This window comes from Neoarius graeffei, chromosome 5 (genome assembly GCF_027579695.1).
Source record: "Neoarius graeffei isolate fNeoGra1 chromosome 5, fNeoGra1.pri, whole genome shotgun sequence".
Lineage (NCBI taxonomy): Eukaryota > Metazoa > Chordata > Actinopteri > Siluriformes > Ariidae > Neoarius > Neoarius graeffei.
This window is the reverse complement of record NC_083573.1, coordinates 109,797,293-109,810,666: the sequence shown is the minus strand read 5'-3', so window position 1 is coordinate 109,810,666 and position 13,374 is coordinate 109,797,293. Positions and strand designations below refer to the sequence as shown.

At 41.9% G+C, this 13,374-nt stretch overlaps 1 protein-coding gene across 5 annotated transcripts in view; it reads right to left on the bottom strand.

Annotated features, from left to right (window-relative positions):
* Positions 1 to 3,771: 3,771 nt before the first annotated feature.
* Positions 3,772 to 13,374, bottom strand: part of LOC132887231 (NACHT, LRR and PYD domains-containing protein 12-like) — a 53,830-nt gene continuing 44,227 nt past the window's right edge. For 2 of the 5 annotated variants that reach the window (XM_060922737.1, XM_060922739.1), the window contains 4 exons: positions 7,539 to 7,712; positions 5,252 to 5,425; positions 4,927 to 5,103; positions 3,772 to 4,413 (listed from right to left, as the gene is read on the bottom strand). In XM_060922737.1, coding sequence (XP_060778720.1) covers positions 4,395 to 4,413; positions 4,927 to 5,103; positions 5,252 to 5,425; positions 7,539 to 7,712 — 544 coding nt within the window. In that variant the 3' untranslated portion in view covers positions 3,772 to 4,394. Of the gene's footprint in view, positions 4,414 to 4,926; positions 5,104 to 5,251; positions 5,426 to 7,211; positions 7,389 to 7,538; positions 7,713 to 13,374 lie in introns of all 5 variants that reach the window. The other 3 variants (XM_060922735.1, XM_060922736.1, XM_060922738.1) reach the window with 3 other exon arrangements.

Genomic DNA, 13,374 nt, shown 5'->3' with positions numbered 1-13,374 from the left:
GCTTTTAATGGAAGTAGCCTAGCCTAGGACGTTATTTTCATGTTATTTCTTGATAAGGTGTTTTCACATTATTACATGAAAATATCATGAAATATCGCTTCCGTAGATCATAACTCGAACTCTCGTGATATTTTTTTTATTCGTTTAAAGATTTAAAACACTTATTTTATTATGATGTGTGGTATAAAGGATTCTGTGCCAAAATACTATTTTGTAAGATGTTTACTTGTGTTAATTTTTTTGAACAAAATAAAAAAAAATTAAGAAAAAAAAAACTTTCCTACCTACCGACCTTATTTAAGTATTTCATGTTACCGGAAACACACTATTTTTTTTTTTTTTGGCCTAATACTCGATAAGACCCACCTAGTTTGGTTTCATAAAAAGCAAGCACATGACAAAAACGGATGATTGTTTGCTAACGCCAGCTAGCAAGATTTGCTTGATGGAGTAGCCTTTATGCTAATGTTAAAATCACGCAAATAGGCTACTATTATGTTCCTGAAGTGGCACACAACCTACATTACCAGATACACACAACTAAAACAATCTAGTTGCAGTAGGCTAATGTTTGATTTTTAAAACTTACTGTTAGATGTTTGCTCAGGTTAGATGTAGAGTCTCTGGATGTGGACAGCAGCTTGGTTGCTGGCAGGCAGAGTTTACACTGCATGGCCAGATTCCGCTCATCTTTGTGTCCTTTAAATATAAAGTGGTACCTTAATTTCCAGGAGAAAAACGCGTTCTTGCCCGTGAGGTGGCTCTGCTCTTGCTCCTCATGGTGGGTTGGTTTGGGCTCCTCTTCCATTGTGTGATTGTGACTGACTGACGCTGCCAACGTTAACTGCTCTTGCTTGCGTTCTATTTCTGTTTGGGTTTTCGGCAGCCGCGGCTATCACTGTTTTTCCAGCGGCGCAGTGATGTCATGCGGTAGCCCTCTATAGCCTAAAATGTGAAAAGGGAAGTACTGCCGTGTTATCCATTTATTTCAACAAAGTAACTGTAATCCGATTACCACTTATTAAAACAGTAACTGTAACGGATTACAGTTACTCATGATTTGTACTCTGATTACGTTACGCCGGTACATGTAATCCGTTACTCCCCAACACTGCTAACAGCAAGTTGAAAACATGTCTGAACAAGTTTGTGCCTGTGTTATTTGTGGCAGTAACACATCAACGTTGCATTTCTTGCTCAAGATAGAAGAGCTGAAGAAGAAATGGTTGGAATTTATCTTTGGAACACCACCAGTGAAGTATAATGCAACGTTAGTACTGTGTTCTGATCATTTCAACCACAGTGACTTTTCAAACTTCGGTGCCTTCAATAGTGGTTTTAATTCGAGGTTGTTTTTAATACCTGGATCTGTACCGTCAAGACGATCGACCACCAGCTCACAAGCTGTAAGTAAAACATGAACTTTTTGTTCGAAGGGTTTTGTTCCAAAATAGAATGTTCATATTCTCCACGTTAGCATGCATGTCATGGTCACAAGCTCGGCAAGGATGAGAGTTTTCCGCTTTTTGGCGGATTTCCGCTTTTTCTGAGTAAAAAACGACCTTTTTATATTATGCCAAATCCGTTGAGAATTTTTTTTTTATTAATTTCGGGGGGTTGGGGTATGTTCCTTCATGCTGTTCAAACTTTATTAACTCCAACGATGTTTACACATTATTTGTAAGTCGCCATCTTTAGTCTCATTTAATCTCATTGAATGTGATGTAAAATTCATGTTATCTACATTGTTATTGGTCAAAACATCAATGTCGAGACCATAATAGCCAATCAAAACAGTTTTTACAGACACCCACATCTGCTTGTTCTGACCCACTGGAGGTAGCGTCACAGTGCTGTTAGCCAATCAGAAGTAACACGTTTACTGATTGCTGTTAGCAAATCAGAGGGAACACGTTTACATGTCATGAATATTAATGAGTAAGAGCTGAAATCCTGTCGTTCTCCCGCCACCCACTCCTCCACCAAACTAGAACAGCCTGAAACAGGAGAACCACAGCATTTTTTTCACCAAAACCGGCTCACAGGGCATTCATTCATACTCGAGAACACCGCACAATTAATGAAAAAACGATGCAATGAGACCTTTAAATAAAATACAGAACTCTGTAGTTTTAATTTAGTTTTTATTGAGTCAGTGTCATGTGCTGTGAAGTAATCTCATCTCATTATCTGTAGCCACTTTATCCTGTTCTACAGGGTCGCAGGCAAGCTGGAGCCTATCCCAGCTGACTACGGGCGAAAGGCGGGGTACACCCTGGACAAGTCGCCAGGTCATCACAGGGCTGACAATCTCCCTTTTCAAATAAATAAAACATGGCATTTTACCTAAATATTTACATTTATTAATATGAAATATATCCATTATTGCTATAAGATTCATCATTTACTCGTGTGTAAATCTGCATCTGGTTTTAGGAGATAAAACATCTAAAATATTCAATGTTTTCAGTGATGAAGGTTTATGATGACGCTTTTCTGATGTATTTAATTAAATAAATGTTAGCTGGGTGGATTATATTCTGTTCTTAGTCCAGTTTAGTCATTTTCAGTTTCAGACTGCCTCCCCCTCCTCTCCCATCCCTGTCCCTTCCCTCCTGCTCTCTGCTTTTTCCCCTCTTTCCACAGCTGATGTCACCCAGCTCCTGCTCTCTCACCGTCCTACCACCTGTGCTCTTGATCACATCCCCTCATCTCCCCTCCAGACTATCACTCCTGACATCCTCCCATTTATCAACTCCTCCTTGTCCTCCGGATAGTTTCCCTCCAGCTTCAAACAAACCCACATCACCCCACTGCTGAAAAACCCGCCCTAGACCCCGCTGTCATCCAGAACTACCACTCGGCTTCTCTTCTCCCTTCCTATCAATGACACTTGAGCGTGCTGTTGTGAACCATCTCTCCCCAGGTGATGAAGAAAACTGAGTGGTTTTCACAGGTGAGATGTGGTTTCATCCATCAACACACTGAGTTCTGATTGGTAACGCCAGTGTTTAGGAAAAACGAGACAATGAGAAGTACATAGTGGGTTGAGAAGTGTGTATAGAAGTTTGCAAAATGAATGCAGTGTAACTGCAAACTGTGCTGAACAATAAGAATGTGTTTATTGTTGTGAAGGAATATTGTGTGGTTCAGAGATTTGAGCAGAATGAATCAGTTATTTGGTGAATTCATTCCGTTACAGTGTGTATCCGAATGAGAGAAACTGGAAAACACCACAACACAGTGTCATATCAGGAAGAGCCACTAGATGGAGCTGTATTATGTGTCACAGGGTTGATGGGGATCAGTTCCATCTCCAGGATCTGTTCTGTTCCCCTCCTGTGGTCACCCAAAGCTATTATGCTTATAACGCAATATTAAATGGGAGTATAATAGTCTACAATGTGAAACAGCGATTTACAGCAAATTATTCATTTCAATGTAATTTTAAACCATCAGTGTCTCAAAGATGCTTCGAGAAAATAACATGTTGATCAATAATCAGTATATCGATGTGTATTGACACACACACAGTACAGATACACAATGAAGTGTCTTCACACAAATATTTCTAACATTTCAATACAGAATTGATAATCATCTGCATTTTTATATAACACCTAAAGCTATTATGCTTATAACGGAATATTAAATGGGAGTATAATAGTCTACAATGTGAAACAGCGATTTACAGCAAATTATTCATTTCAATGTAATTTTAAACCATCAGTGTCTCAAAGATGCTTCGAGAAAATAACATGTTGATCAATAATCAGTATATCGATGTGTATTGACACACACACAGTACATATACACAATGAAGTGTCTTCACACAAATATTTCTAACATTTCAATACAGAATTGATAATCATCTGCATTTTTATAAACACAGCATTTAAAAATTGATTAAAACATTAGTTATGTACAGAGTCAACCAAATTAAACCTCTCATCTGAAATTTAACAACTCCAGGAGGAAAATAATTTACTTTACGCAGTTATAAACAGTGTGTAACTTTGTGCAATGATCAAATTACTGCAGTGAACTGATACTATAAGATATTTATGATGTGTTTTAAACATAAATGTGACCTTCTGCTGCATGTAAATGGAAAAACAGAAGCATACTGTACATACAAAACTATTAAATGATGTTCGATGTGCATTAACAGTTTCTGTTTTGCTGTAAAAGATATGAATAAGAAAATATTTATGATTGTTGAGTTCATTAAAGTTTATTTATCTCAGCTGGCGTATTTTTACAAACAACTAGAGAAGTGGAAGTGCTGACATGTTGTACACATCTGATTATCACTAAATGATGATGATTTTCAAATCACTTTGTACTGTAAGGGTTTATCCTCATCATCCTCTGTGTGTGAGACTCAGATCAGATCAGGATGAAAATCTAAATCTGGAAAGAAGGAGAAAAGGGCAGAACAATCAGATTTGAACATGTTTTTATCAGAATCAGTCATCAGGTTCATGACAAGAAAAATATGTCGCAGAACACACAAAGCACAGATTCAAGTTTACAAAATACAAAACCATAAATGATCTCAAAGTGTGTGTAAATGAAAGGGGAGGGGATCCATTCTTTCTCAGTGAAACACTGTTGCCTGATACAGCCATCAGGGGCAGGCTCTCTTCCACTCTTTTCAGAGAGAGAACACCAACCACACAACAGTGTTTTTATTTATTACTGTACCAACCCATTCAGATACAGAATCTCCTCTGGAGTGGATAAAGAGACATCAAACCACCAAATCACTCTTACTGTGTGTGTGTGTGTGTGTGTGTGTGTGTGTGTGTGTGTGTGTGTGTGTGTGTGAGAGAGAGAGAGAGAGTGTACTGGGTGTGTGTGTGTGTGTGTGTGTGTGTGTGTGTGTGTGTGTGTGTGTGTGTGTAGAGACAGTCAGTAACTCACTGTAGTTTCTCCAGTGTACAGTGTGGATCCTTCAGTAGATCAGAGAGCAGCTTCACTCCTGATTCTCCTGGTTTATTGCAGTTCAGATCCAGTTCTCTCAGGTGTGATGAGGGATTTGACCTCAGAGCTGAAACCAGAGCAGCACAACCTTCACCTGTAATCCTGCAGCCAGACAACCTGTAGAGAGAAACATCTCACAGTCACAGCATAAATCACTCAGCTTTACTACACAACACACACAATCTTTATACACAGTACACTTACTCTGTGTGTGTGTGTGTGTGTGTGTGTGTGTGTGTGTGTGTGTGTGTGTGTGTGTGTGTACCTCAGTGTCTCCAGTGTACAGTGTGGATTCTCCAGTCCAGCAGAGAGCAGCTTCACTCCTGAATCCTGCAGGTTATTGTAACTCAGGTTCAGTTCTCTCAGTCTGGAGGAGTTTGAGCTGAGAACTGAGGACAGAACTCTACAGCTTTCCTCTGTCAGTTTACACCCCCACAGACTGGAAGAGAAATGATGAAATCTGTGAATATCTGATGGATAAATGCAGTGTGTTCCATCAGTCGTGAAATAAAGTGTCTCCCTGAACACAAGGTTCTGATGTCAGAATAAAAATATAAAATAAAGAGACTGTGTGTTTGTACTTGGACAGATCCACGTGTCTCAGCTCATATGAGATGATGGATTTAACTAGAAGAAAGGGAAAGGGACAGATAGAGGTGGAGACACAAGATCTCTCTCTCACACACACACGCAGTACAAAGACACCAATGATAACACTGAAGGAGCTGCAAAGATCCACAGTGGAGATGGGAGTATCTGTTCATAGGACCACTTTAAGCTGTGCACTCCAGAGAGTGGGCGGGGCTTTAGGGAAGAGCAGCCAGAAAAAAGCCATTGCTGAAGAAAACACGTTTGGAGTTTGCCCAACAGCATGTGGCAGACTCCCCAAACACATGGAAGATTCTCTGGTCAAATGAGACTAAAACAGAACTTTGTGGCCATCATGGGAAATGCCATGTGTGACGCAAACCCATCACCCTGAGAACATCATTCCGACAGTGAAGCATGGTGGTGGCAGCATCATGCTGTGGGGATGATTTTCATCCGCAAGGACAGGAAAGCTAGTCAGGACTGAAGGAAAGATCTCTGTTCGAGTCGTCCAGAGGTTTGAGACTGGGACGAAGGTTCACGTTCCAGCAGGACAATGACCCTAAACATACTGCTAAAGCTACACTGGAGTGATTTAAAGGGAAACATTTAAATGTCTTGGAATGGTCTAATCAAAGCCCAGACCTCAATCCAATTGAGAATCTGTGGCACAATTGGGGATCTGTTTTAATGGGCCCCGACTCGGTACAAGTATGAATAGGTGGGCCTCGAAGCAGAAAAGGTTGAGAACCCCTGTGCTAAGCTAATCGAGACATTCCCGAAGAGACTTGCAGCTGGAATTGCAGCAAAAGGTGGCTCTACAAGGTACTGACTTTGGGGGTTGAATACCTATGCCCACTCCAGACTTCTGTTTTTTTTTTTTTGGGGGGGGGGGGGGGGGGTGTCATCGTATTAATTGTTTGTGTCACAATAAAACAGCAATTTTCAGCTTTAAAGTGGTCGGCATGTTGTGTACATCAAATGGTGCTAACCCTCCAAACATCCATTTTAATTCCAGCTCGTAATGCGACAAAACAGGACAAACTCCAAGGGGGTGAATACTTTTGCAAGACACTGTCCATGAGGGTGTTCTCTGATTGGTCAGGAGTTTGTCAGGGTGGGGTTTGATGGACACTTCTTATTGAGGTTGTTTTACTGCTGGAGGTCAAGATTTTGGGAAAAATATGATGTAATTATTTGAACTGAACACAAAGTTGTGTGTTGAGTTTCAAACAGACAGTAAAACAGTTGGTGTGTATCATTCTCTGCTCACCCCCCCCCCCCCCCCCCCCCCGATTTCTGGGGGTTTGGAGTGGACCTGAGTACAGGTGGTGTGTTCACGTGTGTGAATGAATACTTTTGCAAGACACTACAAAAATCAGTTCAATGTGAAATTAACCAAACCAAATGACAGAGAGAGAGAGAGAGAGAGAGAGAGAGAGAGAGAGAGAGAGAGAGAGAGAGTACTGTGTGTGTGTGATAGAGAGAGAGTACTGTGTGTGTGTGATAGAGAGAGAGAGAGAGAGAGTAATGTGTGTGTGTGTGTGTGTGTGAGTGAGAGAGAGAGAGAGAGAACTGTGTGCGCGTGTGTGTGTGTGTGTGTGTGTGTGTGTGTGTAGAGACAGTCAGTAACTCACTGTAGTGTCTCCAGTGTACAGTGTGGATCCTTCAGTAGATCAGAGAGCAGCTTCTCTCCTGATTTTCCTGGATTATTGCGGTTCAGATGCAGTTCTCTCAGGTGTGATGAGGGATTTGACCTCAGAGCTGAAACCAGAGCAGCACAACCTTCACCTGTAATACTGCATTTACACAACCTGTAGAGAGAAACATCTCACAGTTACAGCACAAATCACTCAGCTTTACTACACAACACACAATCTTTATACACAGTACACTTACTCTGTGTGTGTGTGTGTGTGTGTGTGTGTGTGTGTGTGTGTGTGTGTGTGTGTGTGTGTGTGTACCTCAGTGTCTCCAGTGTACAGTGTGGATTCTCCAGTCCAGCAGAGAGCAGCTTCACTCCTGAATCCTGCAGGTTATTGTCTCTCAGGTTCAGTTCTCTCAGTCTGGAGGAGTTTGAGCTGAGAACTGAGGACAGAACTCTACAGCTTTCCTCTGTCAGATTACACCCACACAGACTGGAAGAGAAATGATGAAATATCAGAACACTGATCTCAAACACACGAACACAGCCATAATCCAGCTAAACTTTAGCATGGAACAGAAATGCGAGTGTGTTTCTCTCACACACAGAAATCAGAGGACAGGACGCCACATCAGCACATTTACAGGAGCAGCGACGTCTTTCTGCACTCCACAATCTCTCAGCTACAATTTATTATCACACCATTAGCTCATGGACAGAACACACACGTGTGAGAGCGAGCAGCCGACAAACACTCCACTCTGATCTGTGTTCAAGTTTCTACAAACTAAACACACACACTACTCTCTCACACACACACACACACACACACACTACTCTCTCTCTCTCACACACACACACACACACACACACACACACACACACTACTCTCTCTCTCACACACACTCTCTCTCACACACACACTACTCTCTCTCTCACACACACACTACTCTCTCTCTCACACACACACACACAACTCTCTCTCTCTCACACACACACTACTCTCTCTCTTTCTCACACACACACACACACACACACACACACACACACACACACACACACACACACACACTACTCTCTCACACACACACACACACACTACTCTCTCTCTCACACACACACACTACTCTCTCTCACACACACACACTACTCTCTCTCTCACACACACACTACTCTCTCTCACACACTACTCTCTCTCACACACTACTCTCTCTCTCACACACACACTACACTCTCTCACACACACACACTACTCTTTCTCTCACACACACTACTCTCTCTCTCACACACACTACTCTCTTTCTCTCACACACACACACTACTCTCTCTCTCACACACACACTACTCTCTCTCTCACACACACACTACTCTCTCTCTCACACACACACTACTCTCTCTCTCACACACACTACTCTCTCTCTCACACACACTACTCTCTCACACACACTACTCTCTCACACACACTACTCTCACACACACACACTACTCTCTCTCACACACACTACTCTCTCTCTCACACACACACACTACTCTCTCTCTCACACACACACTACACTCTCTCTCACACACACACTACACTCTCTCACACACACACACTACACTCTCTCACACACACACTACACTCTCTCACACACACACTACACTCTCTCACACACACACACTACTCTCTTTCTCTCACACACACTACTCTCTTTCTCTCACACACACTACTCTCTCACACACACAACTCTCTCTCTCACACACACTACTCTCTCTCACACACACACACTACTCTCTCTCTCTCTCACACACACACACTACTCTCACACACACACACACTACTCTCTCTCACACACACACACACACACACACACACACACTACTCTCTCTCTCACACACACACACTACTCTCTCTCTCACACACACACACTACTCTCTCTCTCACACACACACACACACACACACACTACTCTCTCTCTCACACACACACACACACAACTCTCTCTCACACACACACACACACACACACACACACACACACACACACACACACACTACTCTCTCTCTCTCACACACACAGAACTCTCTCTCTCTCACACACACAGTACTCTGTCATTTGGTTTGGTTCATTTCACATTGAACTGATTTTTGCACAGTGTCTTGCAAAAGTATTCATTCACACACGTGAACACACCACCTGTACTCAGGTCCACTCCAAACCCCCAGAAATCAGAGGTGTGTGTGTGAGCAGAGAATGATACACACCAACTGTTTTACTGTCTGTTTGAAACTCAACATACAACTTTGTGTTCAGTTCAAATAATTACATCATATTTTTCCCAAAATCTTGACCTCCAGCAGTAAAACAACCCCAATAAGAAGTGTCCATCAAACCCCACCCTCACAAACTCCTGACCAATCAGAGAACTCCCTCATGGACAGTGTCTTGCAAAAGTATTCATCCCCCTTGGTGTTTGTCCTGTTTTGTTGCATTAAAAGCTGGAATTAAAGTGGAGTTTTGGAGGGTTAGCACCATTTGATTTACACAACATGCCGACCACTTTAAAGGTACATTTTTTTTTATTTGACACAAACAATAATTCAGATGAAAAAACAGAAATCTGGAGTGTGCATAAGTATTCACTCCCTTTCATATGAAACCCCTAAATAAAAGCTGGTCCAACCAATTCACTTCATAAGTCACATAATTAGTTGATTAAGATCCAGCTGTGTGCAATCAAAGTTACATGATATCTCTATCAAGCAACCTGTTCTGGAAGGACCCTGACTCTGCAACACGACTAAGCAAGCAACTTGAAAACTAAGAAGCCTCCAAACAGGTCAGAGACAAAGTTGTGGAGAAGTATAGATCAGGGTTGTTTGATAAAAAATATCCGCAACTTTGAATATCCCAGAGAGCTTCATTAAATCCATCCATCCATCCATTATCTGTAGCCGCTTATCCTGTCCTACAGGGTTGCAGGCGAGCTGGAGCCTATCCCAGCTGACTATGGGTGAGAGGTGGGGTTCACCCTGGACAAGTCGTGACCTACGGTCAATTTAGAGCCACCAATTATCCTAACCTGCATGTCTTTGGACTGTGGGGGAAACCGGAGCACCCGGAGTAAACCCACGCGGACACGGGGAGAACATGCAAACTCCATACAGAAAGGCCCTTGCCGGCCCCATTAAATCCATTATAGGAAAATGGAAAGAATATGGCACCACTACAAACCTGACAAGGGAAGGCCCCGCCCACCAAAATTCACAGACCGGTCAAGGAGGACATTAATCAGAGATGCGATAAAGACACCAATGATAACACTGAAGGAGCTGCAAAGATCCACAGTGGAGATGGGAGTATGTGTCCATTGGACCACTTTAAGCCGTACACTCCACAGAGTGGGCGGGGCTTTATGGAAGAGTGGCCAGAAAAAAAGCCATTGCTGAAGAAAACCCATTTGGAGTTTGCCCAACAGACTCCCCAAACACATGGAAGATTCTCCGGTCAAATGAGACTAAAACTGATCTTTTTGGCCATCATGGGAAATGTCATGTGTGGTGCAAACCCAACATCCTGAGAACACCATTCCTACAATAAAGCATGGTGGTGGCAGCATCATGCTGTGGGGATGTTTTTCATCTGCAGGGACAGGAAAGCTGGTCAGGACTGAAGGAAAGATGGATGGCACTAAATACAGGGCAATTCTGGAGGAAAACCTGTTCGAGTCGGCCAGAGGTTTGAGACTGGGACGAAGGTTCACATTCCAGCAGGACAATGACCCTAAACATACTGCTAATGCTACACTGGATTTGATTAAAGGGAAACATTTAAATGTCTTGGAATGGCCTAATCAAAGCCCAGACTTCAATCCAACTGAGAATCTGTGGCATAACTTGAAGATTGCTGTACACCAACACAACCCATCTAACCTGAAGGAGTTGGAGCAGTTTTGCCTTGAGGAATGGGCAAAAATCCCAGTGGCTAGATGTGCTAAGCCAGTGTTTCTCAATCACTGGGCTGCAGCCCATTAGTGGACCGTGAAACGCCAGCTAGTGGGCTGTGAATTTTTTTCCTCAAGTTTAAAGCCAACTACTAAATAGTTCAGGATGTCGTCGTGTCCCAAATTCAGTAGCTGGTTTGCCGTGCACTTTTCAAGTAGAATAAATACATTTGTGGGTAAATTAAGAAGCCTTTATTTTTGTCACATTACTACTCTACATTTAACTCGCATACACAGAGAGAGAGAGAGAGAGAGAGAGAGAGAGAGAGAGAGAGAGAGAACAGAATAAATAAATATGTTTGTGGGTAAATTATATGGATCTGTGATGCCTGCTGGAAGAGAAGAGCAGGGAGGTTTGAGAATCGAGCGGCTGTCATTTGTTTACACTCGATATTAAAACTTGTAGCGTCTTCGCAACCATCGCAAAGACACGGACAAAAAGCCCAGAAATTTCTCCTTATTTGGGCAAAAACAATACAGGATTTATCTTGTAGTGTCCTGATGCCCAGATCTTTAACCCAGCCACAAATAAAAAGTTGTTCTCCTCCATCCTCTTCCAGGTTTTCATTTGTGTGTCTGTGTAGAACGATGTCTGCAGCACCAGGGAGTCTGGAATGTCGGGGAACTCAACGGATGGATAATTTTCCAACTCATAATGAATGAATGAACGAATGACTTTATATAAAGACGATAAATTGATCAGCAGAGCTGGTGGGGTCGTGCACAGATACAAACCATTACAAATAGAAAAGATTAAAAATATACACAATCTTTAAAAAAATCCTTAAAATCTGTTGATTCTCTGTTGATTATCTTCACATTAAGTTCATTAATATTATGCTTAACTATTGTCTTTGTATTTAGTTACGGCTACAAGAGGATCAAAATTTATTCTCCTAATGTCAAATTTAGCGAGTAAACTTTTGTTTCACAAGAAAATTCCTTCTTTGTTCGTGTGTAAGGATCGAATCCCACTGAGTGGTTCAGGGTTCCCACAGTTTTTCAGGCTTCTTTTTTAATGACTTTTACGGACCAATTTTCATTTTTTTTTAAGGACCCAGTGACCAAAACTGAATATCACTGGTGTGAAATTGCCTATTGTAACAATCACTTGCTTGTTTTCCCACACTTTGTCTGCTTGTTTTCTTTATGACTCTTAAAAGGACTTTTCTTGACCAAATCTTGCAACAAGTGCAGCAATTCCTGATATGTCTGATATTTAAAACGATTTTAAGAAAACCTCAACGGTGGGTGAGGAAATGGTTAGTGGCTAAAAACAAAAAATATAAAGAACATTCCATTTAGAGTAAAATTTTTTTCACAAGATTTTCATTTTGTTCAGGAACAATTGAAACTAAAAGTATTAAATTGACACAGGGTGGCCCAGAACCCCCCCTTGCTATGTTTTGTTAATCCATGTTTCCATTAATACGCATCAATGGTGGGCGACCGAGCTGATACGAAGTAGTCACGTGACCCTGTTCGGGACTGATCCCGAACAGCGCCACGTGGTTCCGGGCTATTCTCAAAAGCAGACACCAGGGGTCGCCACTATACACTTTGTTCAGGCCCTGACCACTAGTGCAGTTCGCCTGTGAAACAGGGTCGTTTGCGCGAATTGGGGCAGCAGGAACAGCGTTTTCAGAAATTAAAAATGTGTTATTAGAAGGCAGACGAAAAAAACCCCTGATTTTTAAGGACTTTTATTGACTTTAACATATTTTCATCAATTTTATGGATAATTAAGTACTTAATTTTACAAATTCATTTTTTTAGGACTTTTATGGACTTTAAGGACCTGTACGAACACTGTGGTTTCTATATCCAATTCTTGGGTTGAATAAATTGCTTTTTTGCTGAACACAAACATGGCAATAAGTTCCTGTGTTAATGGACCAGACTCCACTTTTGGATCATTAATCCCTTTTGGCTGAGAATGAACTGCATGCATGGTTTGGCTTCTGCAGGGTTTCCCGCAGCGCTTTATAGTTAGGGCGGCCGCCTTGACAACAACTGCCCCCCGCCTTGACTACGTCCCCCCGGAAAAAAAAAAATCTGCCGCATCCACGCATGCATAGACAATTAAAATACGGCCGCATCGCAATGAGGCCGAATAGCGGCATCTGCTGGTTAAATATGTTACTGCGCCATCTATCACCTGTATGTGAAGTT